The sequence below is a fragment of the Osmia lignaria genome, chromosome 10 (genome assembly GCF_051020975.1).
Source record: "Osmia lignaria lignaria isolate PbOS001 chromosome 10, iyOsmLign1, whole genome shotgun sequence".
Taxonomy (NCBI): Eukaryota; Metazoa; Arthropoda; class Insecta; order Hymenoptera; family Megachilidae; genus Osmia; species Osmia lignaria.
Window position 1 is genome coordinate 14290808 of NC_135041.1, and position 12237 is coordinate 14303044.

At 29.9% G+C, this 12237-nt stretch overlaps 3 protein-coding genes across 5 annotated transcripts; 1 reads left to right on the forward strand and 2 right to left on the reverse strand.

Annotated features, from left to right (window-relative positions):
• Positions 1-12: 12 nt before the first annotated feature.
• Cda4 (chitin deacetylase Cda4) lies at positions 13-5145 on the forward strand. Its single transcript, XM_034337993.2, has 9 exons — positions 13-156; positions 3079-3197; positions 3376-3487; positions 3559-3686; positions 3763-3968; positions 4036-4331; positions 4403-4649; positions 4734-4925; positions 5006-5145. The coding sequence occupies exons 1-9, from the start codon at positions 102-104 to the stop codon at positions 5106-5108; spliced, it is 1458 nt and encodes a 485-aa protein (XP_034193884.1). The 5' UTR covers positions 13-101; the 3' UTR covers positions 5109-5145.
• Positions 5146-5253: 108 nt separating this feature from the next.
• ND-B14.5B (NADH dehydrogenase (ubiquinone) B14.5 B subunit) lies at positions 5254-6276 on the reverse strand. Its single transcript, XM_034338110.2, has 3 exons — positions 5962-6276; positions 5611-5754; positions 5254-5534 (listed from the first exon to the last, which is right to left on the reverse strand). Exons 1-3 carry the CDS (start codon positions 6134-6136, stop codon positions 5485-5487), a joined length of 369 nt encoding a protein of 122 aa, XP_034194001.1. The 5' UTR covers positions 6137-6276; the 3' UTR covers positions 5254-5484.
• A 1112-nt stretch (positions 6277-7388) lies between these two features.
• Positions 7389-11961, reverse strand: LOC117611595 (transmembrane protein 62). 3 transcript variants are annotated; one of them, XM_034339592.2, is made up of 14 exons: positions 11418-11961; positions 11153-11264; positions 10946-11083; positions 10766-10870; positions 10544-10681; positions 10328-10460; positions 10070-10225; positions 9859-10006; positions 9659-9781; positions 9512-9593; positions 9146-9274; positions 8895-9069; positions 8603-8830; positions 7394-8481 (listed from the first exon to the last, which is right to left on the reverse strand). In XM_034339592.2, exons 1-14 carry the CDS (start codon positions 11619-11621, stop codon positions 8448-8450), a joined length of 1905 nt encoding a protein of 634 aa, XP_034195483.1. In that variant the 5' UTR covers positions 11622-11961; the 3' UTR covers positions 7394-8447. The 3 variants fall into 3 exon arrangements, with proteins under 3 accessions (XP_034195484.1, XP_034195483.1, XP_034195482.1); XM_034339591.2 differs by having other exon boundaries at positions 7395-8481; positions 10544-10870; XM_034339593.2 differs by lacking the exon at positions 11418-11961 and having other exon boundaries at positions 7389-8481; positions 10544-10870; positions 10946-11099.
• Positions 11962-12237: the final 276 nt, after the last annotated feature.

Genomic DNA, 12237 nt, shown 5'->3' on the forward strand with positions numbered 1-12237 from the left:
AACCTCCGTGAACCACGAATCTGGAGAAACGAGTGTTGTGAAATACGCGAGGCAAAAGAACTAATTTATCTTGAATTGTACGGTGAAAATCGAAAGGAAGAATGATGACGTTAAGAAGAAGTCGGTTCTTACTTTGCGCCGCTTTGATTGTCGCAGGTAGGAAAAACCATACCACGCATGGAAATCCGTTCGTTTCCGTCGCTGTCTCGATGAAAGAGAAGAGAACGGGGTTCGAAGTAACACCGTCTGGCAATCTTTCATCGTCCAGTGCAACGATACTGGCTCGAAATTATTCCAAACTTCAGAGATTCTCTGAAGACAAGTTTCACCAATCCTTGAACAAAAGAGAATTTCTTCAAAGTGTAGATTATTTAGGAAACCTACTCTCCTTGATTTAGAAATATTTACTTGCTTTCTGAGAAATATGGTAGATACTAAAAACTATGGAATAAGCAAACAAGTTAATCATTTATGATAATTCTTGTTAGGTTTTTCTCATGAAGAAAAGAAACGTTTTCTTTTGTCCGTATTAATCATATTTTTCCATGGTTTTTATTTCGAACGAACGAAGTACTTACAAGAAGCTTACATATTATCGTGAATGTTATTTAAATTAATAACAAAGTTGTCAAATTAATTGATACCAGGGAATTACTGGAAACGTGGGTGCAACGGAAGAACGACCTTCTGTGGACATTCTCCTATTAACTTGCAATTCCTCGATAAATTACTCGTTTGAAACGAGTTATCTCAAATGTCTCTACCGAAAGTAACAAAATCTTGGAAATGAACAAGTTAAAAACGTAAACGATTAGTGGAACATTGGCTTCGACTTCGATTAATTAGGTTCTTTGGCATAGTGTAAATGAGTTCATCAATTATAAAAAACAAACCATTATTACATCAACAGGGATGATATAATAAAGGAAGACAAATAAGATTATACAAAATGGAAGAAAGAAGAAAGGAAAAGAAATAAGGAATTATTTATAGCGAATAGAGTTCAAGGTAATTCTCTTGAAGATGTAAAGAGAAAGTTAAGTCTAAGTTGATACACGAATCAATGTTTAATTAATCTTTCTTCCTAAAAGAGTCTCTTCATTACAAAATCATAGAAACTATTCTATACACGTTTCCAATATCAACACATTCAGAAAAATAAAATGTTTCTCAGGGTCTCCGGGTGTGTATATGGTCAATAAAGTTGACACAGATAAAAGTGAGAAGCTGGAAAAAGCAAGTCCACGAGAAGCACCTTTAAATTAGGTTCCCCAGGAGGTTTCACTGCTGTTTACATAAGTTTTGTCGTTCGTATACATATATACATACATATGTAGACATATTGTATCGTACATCTACCGATCGGAATTGCTAGCGTAAGAGTGTGCGTGCACGGCACCACGGCCGATGGAAATGCTGCACCTGAACGATTTACCACAACGTCATTGTCAGAGCAGCACCTTCACTTTCCACTTTGCCGCTAAGCTGATCTTTTTGTACCAATCAGACAGCGAATCGGATCAATTAAAGTATAAATATAGCGGAAGCCTCAAGTATTTCAAATATCCATTGTAGACGCTTGAAAGAATCACTTTTATTTATGAATTTTTCAAGCAAGCAATTTTAGTAGTTTATTAAGCGGTGTAAGACTACTTAGTTTCTATTTATGATTAAGTTATAAAACGATAGCGGTAGTTAATGTGTTCAAATTGGAGATTGTGAACGCGGTAACGCTAGTTTCATGCTTAACTGTTATAAAATCATAGGGAAGTGTCTTCCTTGGATTCTACTTTCTCTTGCTAGCACATCTGCACGAGATTTTAACGTGTTCGAATCTCAATGTACCAATCTCCGCTTAAATTTACATTCAATAAACTTTTATTAACATTAACGATAATGTTAGTAAAATGTTAATATCCGAAAGAAAAAAAAAAGACGCGTTTCGCACTCGACAGTCATTATATTCGAAACAATTATTCAGGCCGTGAAAGTTTGATAAAGAATTCCTTTGAGAATATATGGTGTTTACTTCAAAGCAACCACACCTTGAAACGGTAGGGATAGGATCACATCAGGAGATACGCCCTTTCAGTTCACGTTTCGAATAAAAAGCATTCCTGTAATTACGAATTCTACTCGTGGTCTCGTCTACGAGAGCATCGAGACGGTATAATGATGGTGATTCAAGTAGAAGGACAACTGAAAGCAAAGTCTGCATATTTGAAATGATTCTTTGATTAGTAATTTCATAAGCAGTAACTTGATGAAATAAAATTTATAAAATTCTTACATTCTTAGACGTAAAATCGTCTTATGGGGGCCCTGTAAATATTTCAAGTGTGTGAAATGATTGTGTTCATATTTCAGTAAGAGTGGTGGACACGAGTCGATGTTGGTCCTTGATCTTGCCACTGACCCAAATAACACACTTCTAACATATGGATATCACTCTCACTTTTATATTTTTTAAAATTTCTTTGTTCATCAATTAGAAAACAATAACGAGTAAGCGTTAAACGTTTGATTTCCAAGACTTACATGGATGTGTAATGTGCCTTCGAACGTTGGAATTCTTTACCACTATACGTTTCTCGCTTTCTCGAGCGTTTTTTTTTCCCGTGAATTTACCCTTGGAATTTCTCTCACGCATTTTCTATAAACATCTTAAACTTTCTGTATGCAGTGTATTCGATAATGTACGGAATGGATTTTTTCAAACATAAGTACTTGTTCCCGGATCCACCGAGAATCTGTATTTCCTCGTTTCTACGATAAATATAATTATAAAATATAGCTTACGATCAATTTAAAATGCGATACAATTAAAATACGAATAATAGAGTATACGATGTACAATAGTACAAATGCAAAAGCATAAAAAACAAGATACGAAGGTATTAACGTGTTTTAAATAATATTCAACCTTGACATTTCGCTGGGATTCCAGCATTATGGTCTTTGAAGGTTTCTACATACTTTCTTATAGAAAAAATAACTTTCTTTTCAATAAATCACGCGAATATTCTATGTATCGTGTTATCTAATAAACTTTTATATCGTGAGAATTTTATTTTATAGCTTCGGGACAGAAAAATGGTAAAAAGGATGAAGAGAAGAAAGATGAAGAATTTAAATGTCCTGAAGGCCAAGGTAACGGTAATTTTGCAGATCCAGCAACATGTAGAAGATTTTATCAGGTATTTTCTATTTTTCTGTTGGAACATTCTTTTTCCATAAAAAAAAGTTTTCATTTCTTTTGTATTAATAACAGCTTCTTCCTTCATTTTCTGTAATTACTATTTTTCTATTCATATGAAAAAAAAAAACAAAACATATATATATATATATATAAATATTTGAATACAATTTCAATAGTGCGTCGACGGTTATCCATACCTAAACAGGTGTCCATCAGGATTACACTTTGATGACATTAGTAAATTCTGTACATTTAAAAACGAAGCTCGATGCGGTCCAATCGCTACAAGTAAGTACTATTTACAGAAATTATTATTCATTTTACTATATATATTAATGTACATCACTTGAATTCTGTAGCTCCAGCACCAGTGACCGAACCACCAACTGACTTAGCAGAAAAATGTGACACATCAGAATGTCAATTACCATACTGTTTCTGCTCTAGAGATGGTACAATAATTCCTGGTGGTCTTCATCCAGAAGATGTATATACATTTCTTCTTTTTAAATTATTATTTTCATTTCTAATAAACTTATCATCAAATCTTGCATGTATTTCAGACACCACAAATGATATTAATGACATTTGACGGGGCAATAAATCACAATAATTTTGATCATTATCAAAAAATATTTAACACCGATCGATTAAATCCAAACAACTGTCCGTTGAAAGGTACTTTCTTCATTTCTCATGAGTACTGTAACTATAATATGGTTCAAAGTATAGCACACGACGGACACGAAATAGCAACTGAAACGATATCGTGAGTACCAGTGCTGATACAATGATCAATAATGTAATTACAATGAATAATATTTAACAATATTTAGATTGCAAAAGGGATTAGAGGATAAAGGGTACGAAGAATGGGTTGGCGAGATGATAGGAATGCGAGAGATACTTAAATCTTTTAGCAATATTTCAATAAGCGAAATTGTGGGCATGAGAGCACCGTACTTAAAACCTGGAAGAAATACTCAATATAAAGTATTGGAAGATTTTGGATACATATATGATAGCAGTATTGGAATTTCTCCATTGAAAGTGCCAATTTGGCCGTATACGCTTGATTACAAAATTCCACATGAATGTAAAGCAGGCACATGCCCTACTAAATCTTTTCCAGGTAGTAATAAATTTTATTTATATATTAGAAAACTTAGAGGAAGACAAACAATATCTTCATTTACTTGTCAGGTGTGTGGGAACTACCTTTAAATGCACATTATGTTGAAAGCTACGAAGGAGGGCATTGTCCTTACTTAGATCAATGTGTACTTCACAATCATGATCCTGAAGAAGTTTTCGAATGGTTACAAGAAGATTTTAATCGTTATTACGAACAGAATAGGGCTCCATACATGATGCCTTTTCACACTAACTGGTTTCAAATAAAGGAACTCGAACGAGGTTTATCAAAGTTCCTTGATTGGGCGGTTACATTGTAAGTAACTTCTTCAAATTATCTTCTCGGTAATTGATAAACAATACGAATTATATATTTTTTATTCTATAAATATATTTACAGACCTGATGTGTACTTTGTAACAGCTACACAAGCACTTACGTGGATAACCGATCCAAAACCAACAAAATCTCTGAACAATTTTGAAGGATGGTCATGTAAAAGGAAAGAAAATATTCCTGGACCACCATGCAATAATGCAAATAAGTGTGCTTTAGATTTCAAACCTCCAGAATCTAATTTTACCACTACAAGGTAAATGCTTAATGATATATACAAATTTTGAACGAACTGTACTTCATTCAACAATTTGCATAATTATAAATATTTTACAGATACCTAGAGACATGCAGGGAATGTCCCAATAAATATCCCTGGTTAGGAGATTCAAAGGGAACTGGATTATACAATGATAATTATAATCCTGAAAGGAAATAGAACTTTTATAAATTAGACAGATTATTAGACAGAGTTTAACCAATTCTCGTTTGTTGTTGTTTAAATGAATGATACATATAAGAATAAATTTAAAAATCTTACATTTGATTAAATTGAAAAGTTAATATATATTAAAATAAACAAATACATTCAAATATGTTTATTCAGAGATGGTCTCTCACCGAATGAATAATATTGTATATTATTATTTTATCATAGATATCAGTAAAAATATAAATTCTTAATATAAGAGCACCATATGAAATTATGATATACTTTATTAAAGTATAATTGACTATATATTTTGCTTTCATTCTCACTATTACAATTAAAAATCCAAATATTATGATAATTACATTACATTACTCACAATGACTTATCGTATTGGATACCATGGTTCAATTATTTCTGCAAATTTTTTATTTCCTAAAATATGAAAATCAAAGTGTTGATAAAGTATCAGCTAAAAAAGGGAACTTCATAAAATCATTTAGCAACTTACGGGGTGCAGGGAAACGTTCTGGATGCTGTTTTATATAATCTACCATCATTGCATCACGTTTTGCATATCGTAGATCCATAATATTCACAAGAGTTCTTCCTCCTATAAAACCCAGAATGCCAAGACCAATAGTCCAGTGTATTGCTAAATGTTAAAAAAATATACAATCATTAAGCACTTATTTTAAACGAATCAGAGATTAATATTAAATTCCCCAAGGAATTATTCTAAATAAATACAAATTTAAACTTTGTATTATCAAACACATAGATTATGTATATATACATTATATAACAGTAAATATTATTAGGTTAGAATTATGTACTGATAGCTTTTACTTCATAAACTTACAAGCATAATAAGGCCTATTTGACAAATAATTTTTAACAAACATTGCACCGACGCCGGTCAAAGTAGATGTTACTTCTGTTACATATTTAGTAACAAGTGATTCTTTGTAATTAGTTGGCCCTCGTATAAGATCAAGTGCCCACTGGGCAGGAAAGTTTCCTTCTTGGTCTTCCATTTCTTTCCTTTTAAATATTTTGATAAGTTACAAGTATGGTTATTTAAGTTTAAACAAAACAACAGATTTCTTAAAATAATGAAGAAGTAATTGTATATACAACTTTATAATACTATTTTTTCAACTAATCGAAGAAGTTTGCGCCTGCGTATGATATAGGTCAGTGATATGGTCTTAAAGCGCCATCTGTTTTATCTATTTATAAAAATATGAAACACTTCGCACTCCAACAGTCTAGCGCAGTCGGAAACTAACCGACTGTCGGTACCAAGTACTCCCCTGATATTGAAAGACGATCGGTAAGTAGTCGAGTAGTTTCCACCGTTTTTGTGTAGATAGCGCCACGGGTTAAAATAATTGTTGGTAATCGGTCGGTATGTTGTCGAGTAGTTGCAGCCGTTCTTTTATAGATGGCGCTAGAATAGAATTTTTAAAATATTTCATTATAGCGGTCTTTTTAAAATCGAAGTTTGTGGATACAAGTTTGTAAAACAATTATTTTAATAATTCTTTTGTGTTCAATCTAACTGATTGCTAAAAATTAGAATCAAAGGAAGTCAAAATTGTATCTGCAATAGGAAAGAATTTCCTAGTATATAAGTTGTGTACAACATTTATTAACATTCACATGTATTATTAGCTTGCACTTTTCGTAGAGAGATACATACATTGAATGCTATTCAAGTGATTAATTAAGAGTTTGCTTTATACTATATATTAAATATTTAAAAATAATACTATTCAGTTTTGTCATAGTGGTATATAAAATATATTAAATACACAATATTTGTAACATAATCAGATGAATTATGGTTCCCAATAGTTATCAATTCATTATACTTTTCAGAATTATTTTGATGAAATGAAATATATGTATATTAAAAAGAAATTTTGATTTATACTCTACAGAAAAAATATAGTATAATACATAATTAACTGCATTAAAATCTTGGAGTAAATTAGAAGTTTTTCCTTTTTAAAACATTTGGCATATTTATAGGAGAAATTCATGATTGTTAATGATTCGGTACCATTGAGATTACATTTACAGCTCTGAGATCATATTCAAGAACAATGACAGGTTATTTATAAAAAATATAATATTGCAATAAAATTTATTTCCTAAGGAAATATACTGATTCACATTTTGAAGTGTAAAGTTTTTATAAATTAAAACTACTAAATTCCATTTTACTATATTACTTTCACTTTTAATTATAATCATATATCACAGAAATTAATAGTACATACAATTAAATAAGGTACAAGATACATTAGAAACAAAATATTTATGAGATTTCTATCCCCAATTTAATGTTTTTTAAAAATTAAAGATAATTTTTTTCTTTCTGATATTTTATATAAAATATTATATGTTATTGCATTTTATCTTATTTCTAGGCTGAAATTCTAATTTCATAAACAATTCAAATACAATACATAACCGAAAAAGTAGATAACAGTACTTTCTGTTTCTTTTTCCCTGCCAATTCTTTTAGGTAATGCACATTTTCAGATTTTAAAAATGAAATATGGAAGTATTACAGTTATTATTTAAGAAAATAAATTATTTTAAGAAATGCTCATCAGCAATGCATGACTACTATGCATTGTACTGACTTTAAAAATTATCTAATATAGCACACAAATGCATGTAAATTGTTAAAATTAATTAATAAATATTAAGAACTGCATAGTAAGTATTAACAGTCTTTGTTATAATTCCATTTAAAAAGTTTTGTGGCACTCTTTAAAGGAACTGATTGAATTGTAACATATACACATTGACTATAATAATAAAATTGAAATGTAAAAATAAATGTTTCCTTTCAATCACTATTGTACGAATTCATAAAATGTATTATAATTAGTCCTGATACCCAATTAGTTGAATACTCTACATATACATATAAGATATAAAAGACTAATTTATAACGGACTACTAAGACTGTTTATTAACTCTGCATATGCAAGATAAGGCACACAATTGAAATCAATTGAATAACTTCAGAAACATCTTGTGTGTTGTGAGTATAAAAATCTCAACACCTTTTCAACTTATTACCGTCACACTTTGCAACTGATTGATTAAAAGTGTTGTGTAGCTAATTGAAATGGCTCGTAATATATAAGAGTTTTGTGAAAATCAACATTTTTTGTAAGTTATCGAGATAGCTCTAAATATGTGCCTCATCCCATACATGTGTATTTTTAAATGGATTCAGAAATAGATCAAATTATAAGAATAGCCTAGTTACATAAAATAAACACTTGGAAACTACTGCCTTTTTAGAATATGTTAGTGTGTATATCAACCATGGGAGGACCATATCTCTGCAGCTGACCTTTGTGATAAAAGATAATAATTAGTATGGAAAGACTGAAAATTACTTTGTAATATTGTAACTGTAATCAAATTAGGAAGCAGTAGTAGTAAAAATATTAAAATATTGATGCGTTATATACCTTAGACACGATTGGGGCATCGTATTCACTTGATGCCATAACATTACTGCTAAGAAGATGCTCCAAGTACGTAGGGGGCACACTATAGTTGCTAATGTTCCATATGCCAACCAAAAGAAGTAAGCCATACACGTTTGCATTAAAACTAATAATGTAATTGGCAAATATTCCCAAAGACGACATATTTTAGATAATTGTTTATCATGCAGCTTATTAGCTGTCTGTAAGCTATAAAACCATTCAATTTTGTAATTATTATACAAAATTAAAATAAAATCGTGTTTGATCTTACCGTTTATCTGCTCTGTGTCCTAAGATTAACATTAGTGGTAAATGGAAGGAAAATAACTGAAAAAATCCGTAAGCATAAGTAAAACCGCCAGGCAGATAAGAATTTTTCACAAATGTTCCCCAAGCAAAAATTACACCTGTATGATTTTCTATTACTTCTCCAATTGCCCATGGACCTTAAAAGTTAATATTTCTATTATAAAAGCAGCTTGTCTCCTGTTGTAAAATTATTGAAAATTATTAATTACTTACCAACCGTTAAATATAATGTATATAGTACTAATGGGAAAAAAAGACGGTCGACTGTAGATAGTATCCACAATTTTCTAAGCCATGCTTGAATAAATTTTATTTTGAATCGCGGTCGATGCATCTGATTTTCTAAAAATAAATTTTTATTTTAATTTTGATTTGGCAAAGAATTCGTATTTGAATAAAAGATGAAAACTACGAAAGGTCAATTTTCTGCAAGTAAATTTTAAACAATATATAATTAAATTTGCAGAATTTCATTGTTTTTAACTAGTTGCATTTATATTTATTTTTTCAATTATTAAAAGTTACTCCATTCTCATTTTATATTCAAATAAAATTGTAAAACATTTATAATTTACTTACTCTCGCATAATATATGAAGAAAACGAAGTAAACACAATGGAATTACTACCAAAACTAACACTGTTCCAAATAAGAACTGAAACTAGATGAAGCAAGTATTAATATACAGATTGATATTTAAATGTAATTATAGTATATACTACTTACAATAACACTGACATTCGACATTAGGATAAGCCTAGGTAAAATACGAAATGATAAACGAGATCCATCAAGGGCAAATGGTTGAGACACTACTGTTTCCCTGCCATCTACATCTGTAACTTGTGCCTGTAATTAAATTTCTACGTTGATGGTTTAATATAAAATATAAATTATTAAATGTGAAAAAAAATGTATTACTGAACTCGAATAGTATGGATTCCATCACTATATTCTGTTGAATTCCATTTTAAGACATATAATGGTCCATTGACATGTTCGCATTTCGACCAAGCTGAATCATCTAATCGAACTTCTACGATTTTTATTGGAGCGATCGAAAATGCTAATATTCTACAATAATAGTCATTATGAGTTAATATTTATTACAGAAAATTTTATTTTAATAATGTTTACCTAATGTATGTAGATTTAATAATGGACATTAAATTTTCTTTCCTAGGCATCATATACAAAGCATGTTTAGGATTAGTGATCAATACCACAGGCCATTCTTTGTGTTTCACATCAATAAAAGAAAATTGACCATGATCTATTGCTCCTAAACGATATCTGCAAGAAAATAAGATAATGTTAATGCTAATGAAATATTACATGAGAAAGTAGTGTTAATTTTATAAATATTACATTATATATTAAGTATAAATACTTTACATTCTGTTATCTTTCCAATCTGCTAATTCTAATTCAAGGAATCCTGCTTGTTGTAGCGTGTACATATTAGGCGCTATTCCACCAAGCATATGATAGTGTCCACAAAGATATGCCATGCTTTCTTTATACCTCCCTAAAAATATGTTTATTAAATGTTACTAATATTCAATGAAATTCGTAATATAATATATAAATATACATTCTGCTAATTTCTACCTATAACATTTCTAATTCCTGTACTTGATTGTGAGAGTATGCAGGAGGTAGGATAGTGACCAAACCACATTATATAATCCGCATTACTTTCCTGGGATTTATTCATTAACTCATGTATACTTCTAATTTCACGTTCATCTAACACACCAACAAAATTGAATGGTCTTCTTGGACCAGGTTTCAAACAAGCATCTATTGCAATGAAGGTATATAATTCAGTACCAATATTTATAGTATACATGTAAGACCTTGGATGTTTCTTTCCTTGAATCGAATAATTGTAATAATAGTTTTCTCTTGACTCAAGACTTACTACATTGAAATTATCTGAAAATTTTTAATATAATCAATAAAATTGTCTATCTAAATAATCTATTATAAATATAATTAAGTAACATATACCATGATTGCCTCTCACATCTAACCATAAGGTTCTTTTGTTAACTTCAGTATCATCTAAGATACGTTTATAATACTGCCATTCTTCTAATATTTGTTTTGATCCCATTTTGTCTTTGGTTTTTGCATCGGTAAGATCACCTATTAAATTAACAGACTGTATTATCAGTTATATATCATTTTGCTATTAAAAAAAAAATTAAAATTTACCTGAAGCAAGTACAACAGGTGGTTTAATAGTACCCACAGTAATGTTACAAAATTCTTTTAATTCTGTTATCCTTAGTGGATCTTGAAATATACTTATATGTATATCTGATATCTGAAAATAATTGAAATTCATTAAATAATATCAGTGTTTTAGTTAATATTTTTATTTATATTAATAATATGTTTAATATATTAATAAATTAATATCATTATTAAATTATATAACAAATAATAAATGAAGAACTAATTTTTGATTAACACAAACCTGGAGAAACCAAATTAAATGATCAGACGATGCTCCAATATCATAAAATTTTGGCTTTGACCAATCATTTCTTACATTTTTGTTAGGTGAAGTATCATCTAACACGTGAGTGTCAACATTAATTAAATCGGCAACATTTGCTACAAGTATTGATAACACTAATACAAAAACCAAAAGGAGAACGGTGGATTTTGTTATTTTCATTTCGAAAGAAATTTCTTAACGGCCTTATATAGCAATCTTGTTTGCACTGTTAAATTACCATGTGTTGTTTTTTTAGTGATCGTTCGATCTTTTATCAAAACCACCTCCTATGTTTCGGTGTTTACCAATTCTGCGATAGGTTATACTTCACGATGACTATGACAGCTGAAATGGCACAGTATATTGAAATCGGAAGACAATTTAGAATTTCGATTCTTCATAGTTTTATCATTTTTTACAATGTAATTGCCAATTATCAATCAAAATAAAGACACCGCCGAATCATTGCAGAATGTCAAGTAAAAGAGCTACTGCATTCTGCGCATGCTGACTCCACAATAGCGGTGCTCATCAAGTAGTTCAACTTATTAGTTAATTTAATTAATACCAAACATGTTGAAAACGGTATTTTATATAGAGAATGATTAAAATTTTATGAAATCAATTAATTATTAATAATCTAACTAATTTTATTGTCTAATATAATTAGAATAATATTGTACAAAAGACTTAAAATGTTAAAGCATTATTTCAGATGTTCCTCCATATATGTATAATGCTTAATTATTAAATAACTAAGTATACGTTTCTATCTTGTAATTTTATTAATAGGTAT

Excerpts from the sequence above, each read along its gene's own strand:
- Cda4 (XM_034337993.2), top strand. The coding sequence starts at position 102 with ATGATGACGTTAAGAAGAAGTCGGTTCTTACTTTGCGCCGCTTTGATT. Across the intron at positions 3,198-3,375 it reads CATGTAGAAGATTTTATCAG|TGCGTCGACGGTTATCCATA; the intron begins GTATTTTCTATT and ends CAATTTCAATAG. Across the intron at positions 4,650-4,733 it reads CTTGATTGGGCGGTTACATT|ACCTGATGTGTACTTTGTAA; the intron begins GTAAGTAACTTC and ends ATATATTTACAG.
- ND-B14.5B (XM_034338110.2), bottom strand. The coding sequence starts at position 6,136 with ATGGAAGACCAAGAAGGAAACTTTCCTGCCCAGTGGGCACTTGATCTT. Across the intron at positions 5,755-5,961 it reads AAATAGGCCTTATTATGCTT|CAATACACTGGACTATTGGT; the intron begins GTAAGTTTATGA and ends TTTAACATTTAG. Across the intron at positions 5,535-5,610 it reads AGAACGTTTCCCTGCACCCC|GAAATAAAAAATTTGCAGAA; the intron begins GTAAGTTGCTAA and ends TTCATATTTTAG.
- LOC117611595 (XM_034339591.2), bottom strand. The coding sequence starts at position 11,621 with ATGAAAATAACAAAATCCACCGTTCTCCTTTTGGTTTTTGTATTAGTG. Across the intron at positions 9,594-9,658 it reads TGTCGAATGTCAGTGTTATT|TTTCAGTTCTTATTTGGAAC; the intron begins GTAAGTAGTATA and ends TGCTTCATCTAG. Across the intron at positions 8,831-8,894 it reads GGACACAGAGCAGATAAACG|CTTACAGACAGCTAATAAGC; the intron begins GTAAGATCAAAC and ends ATGGTTTTATAG.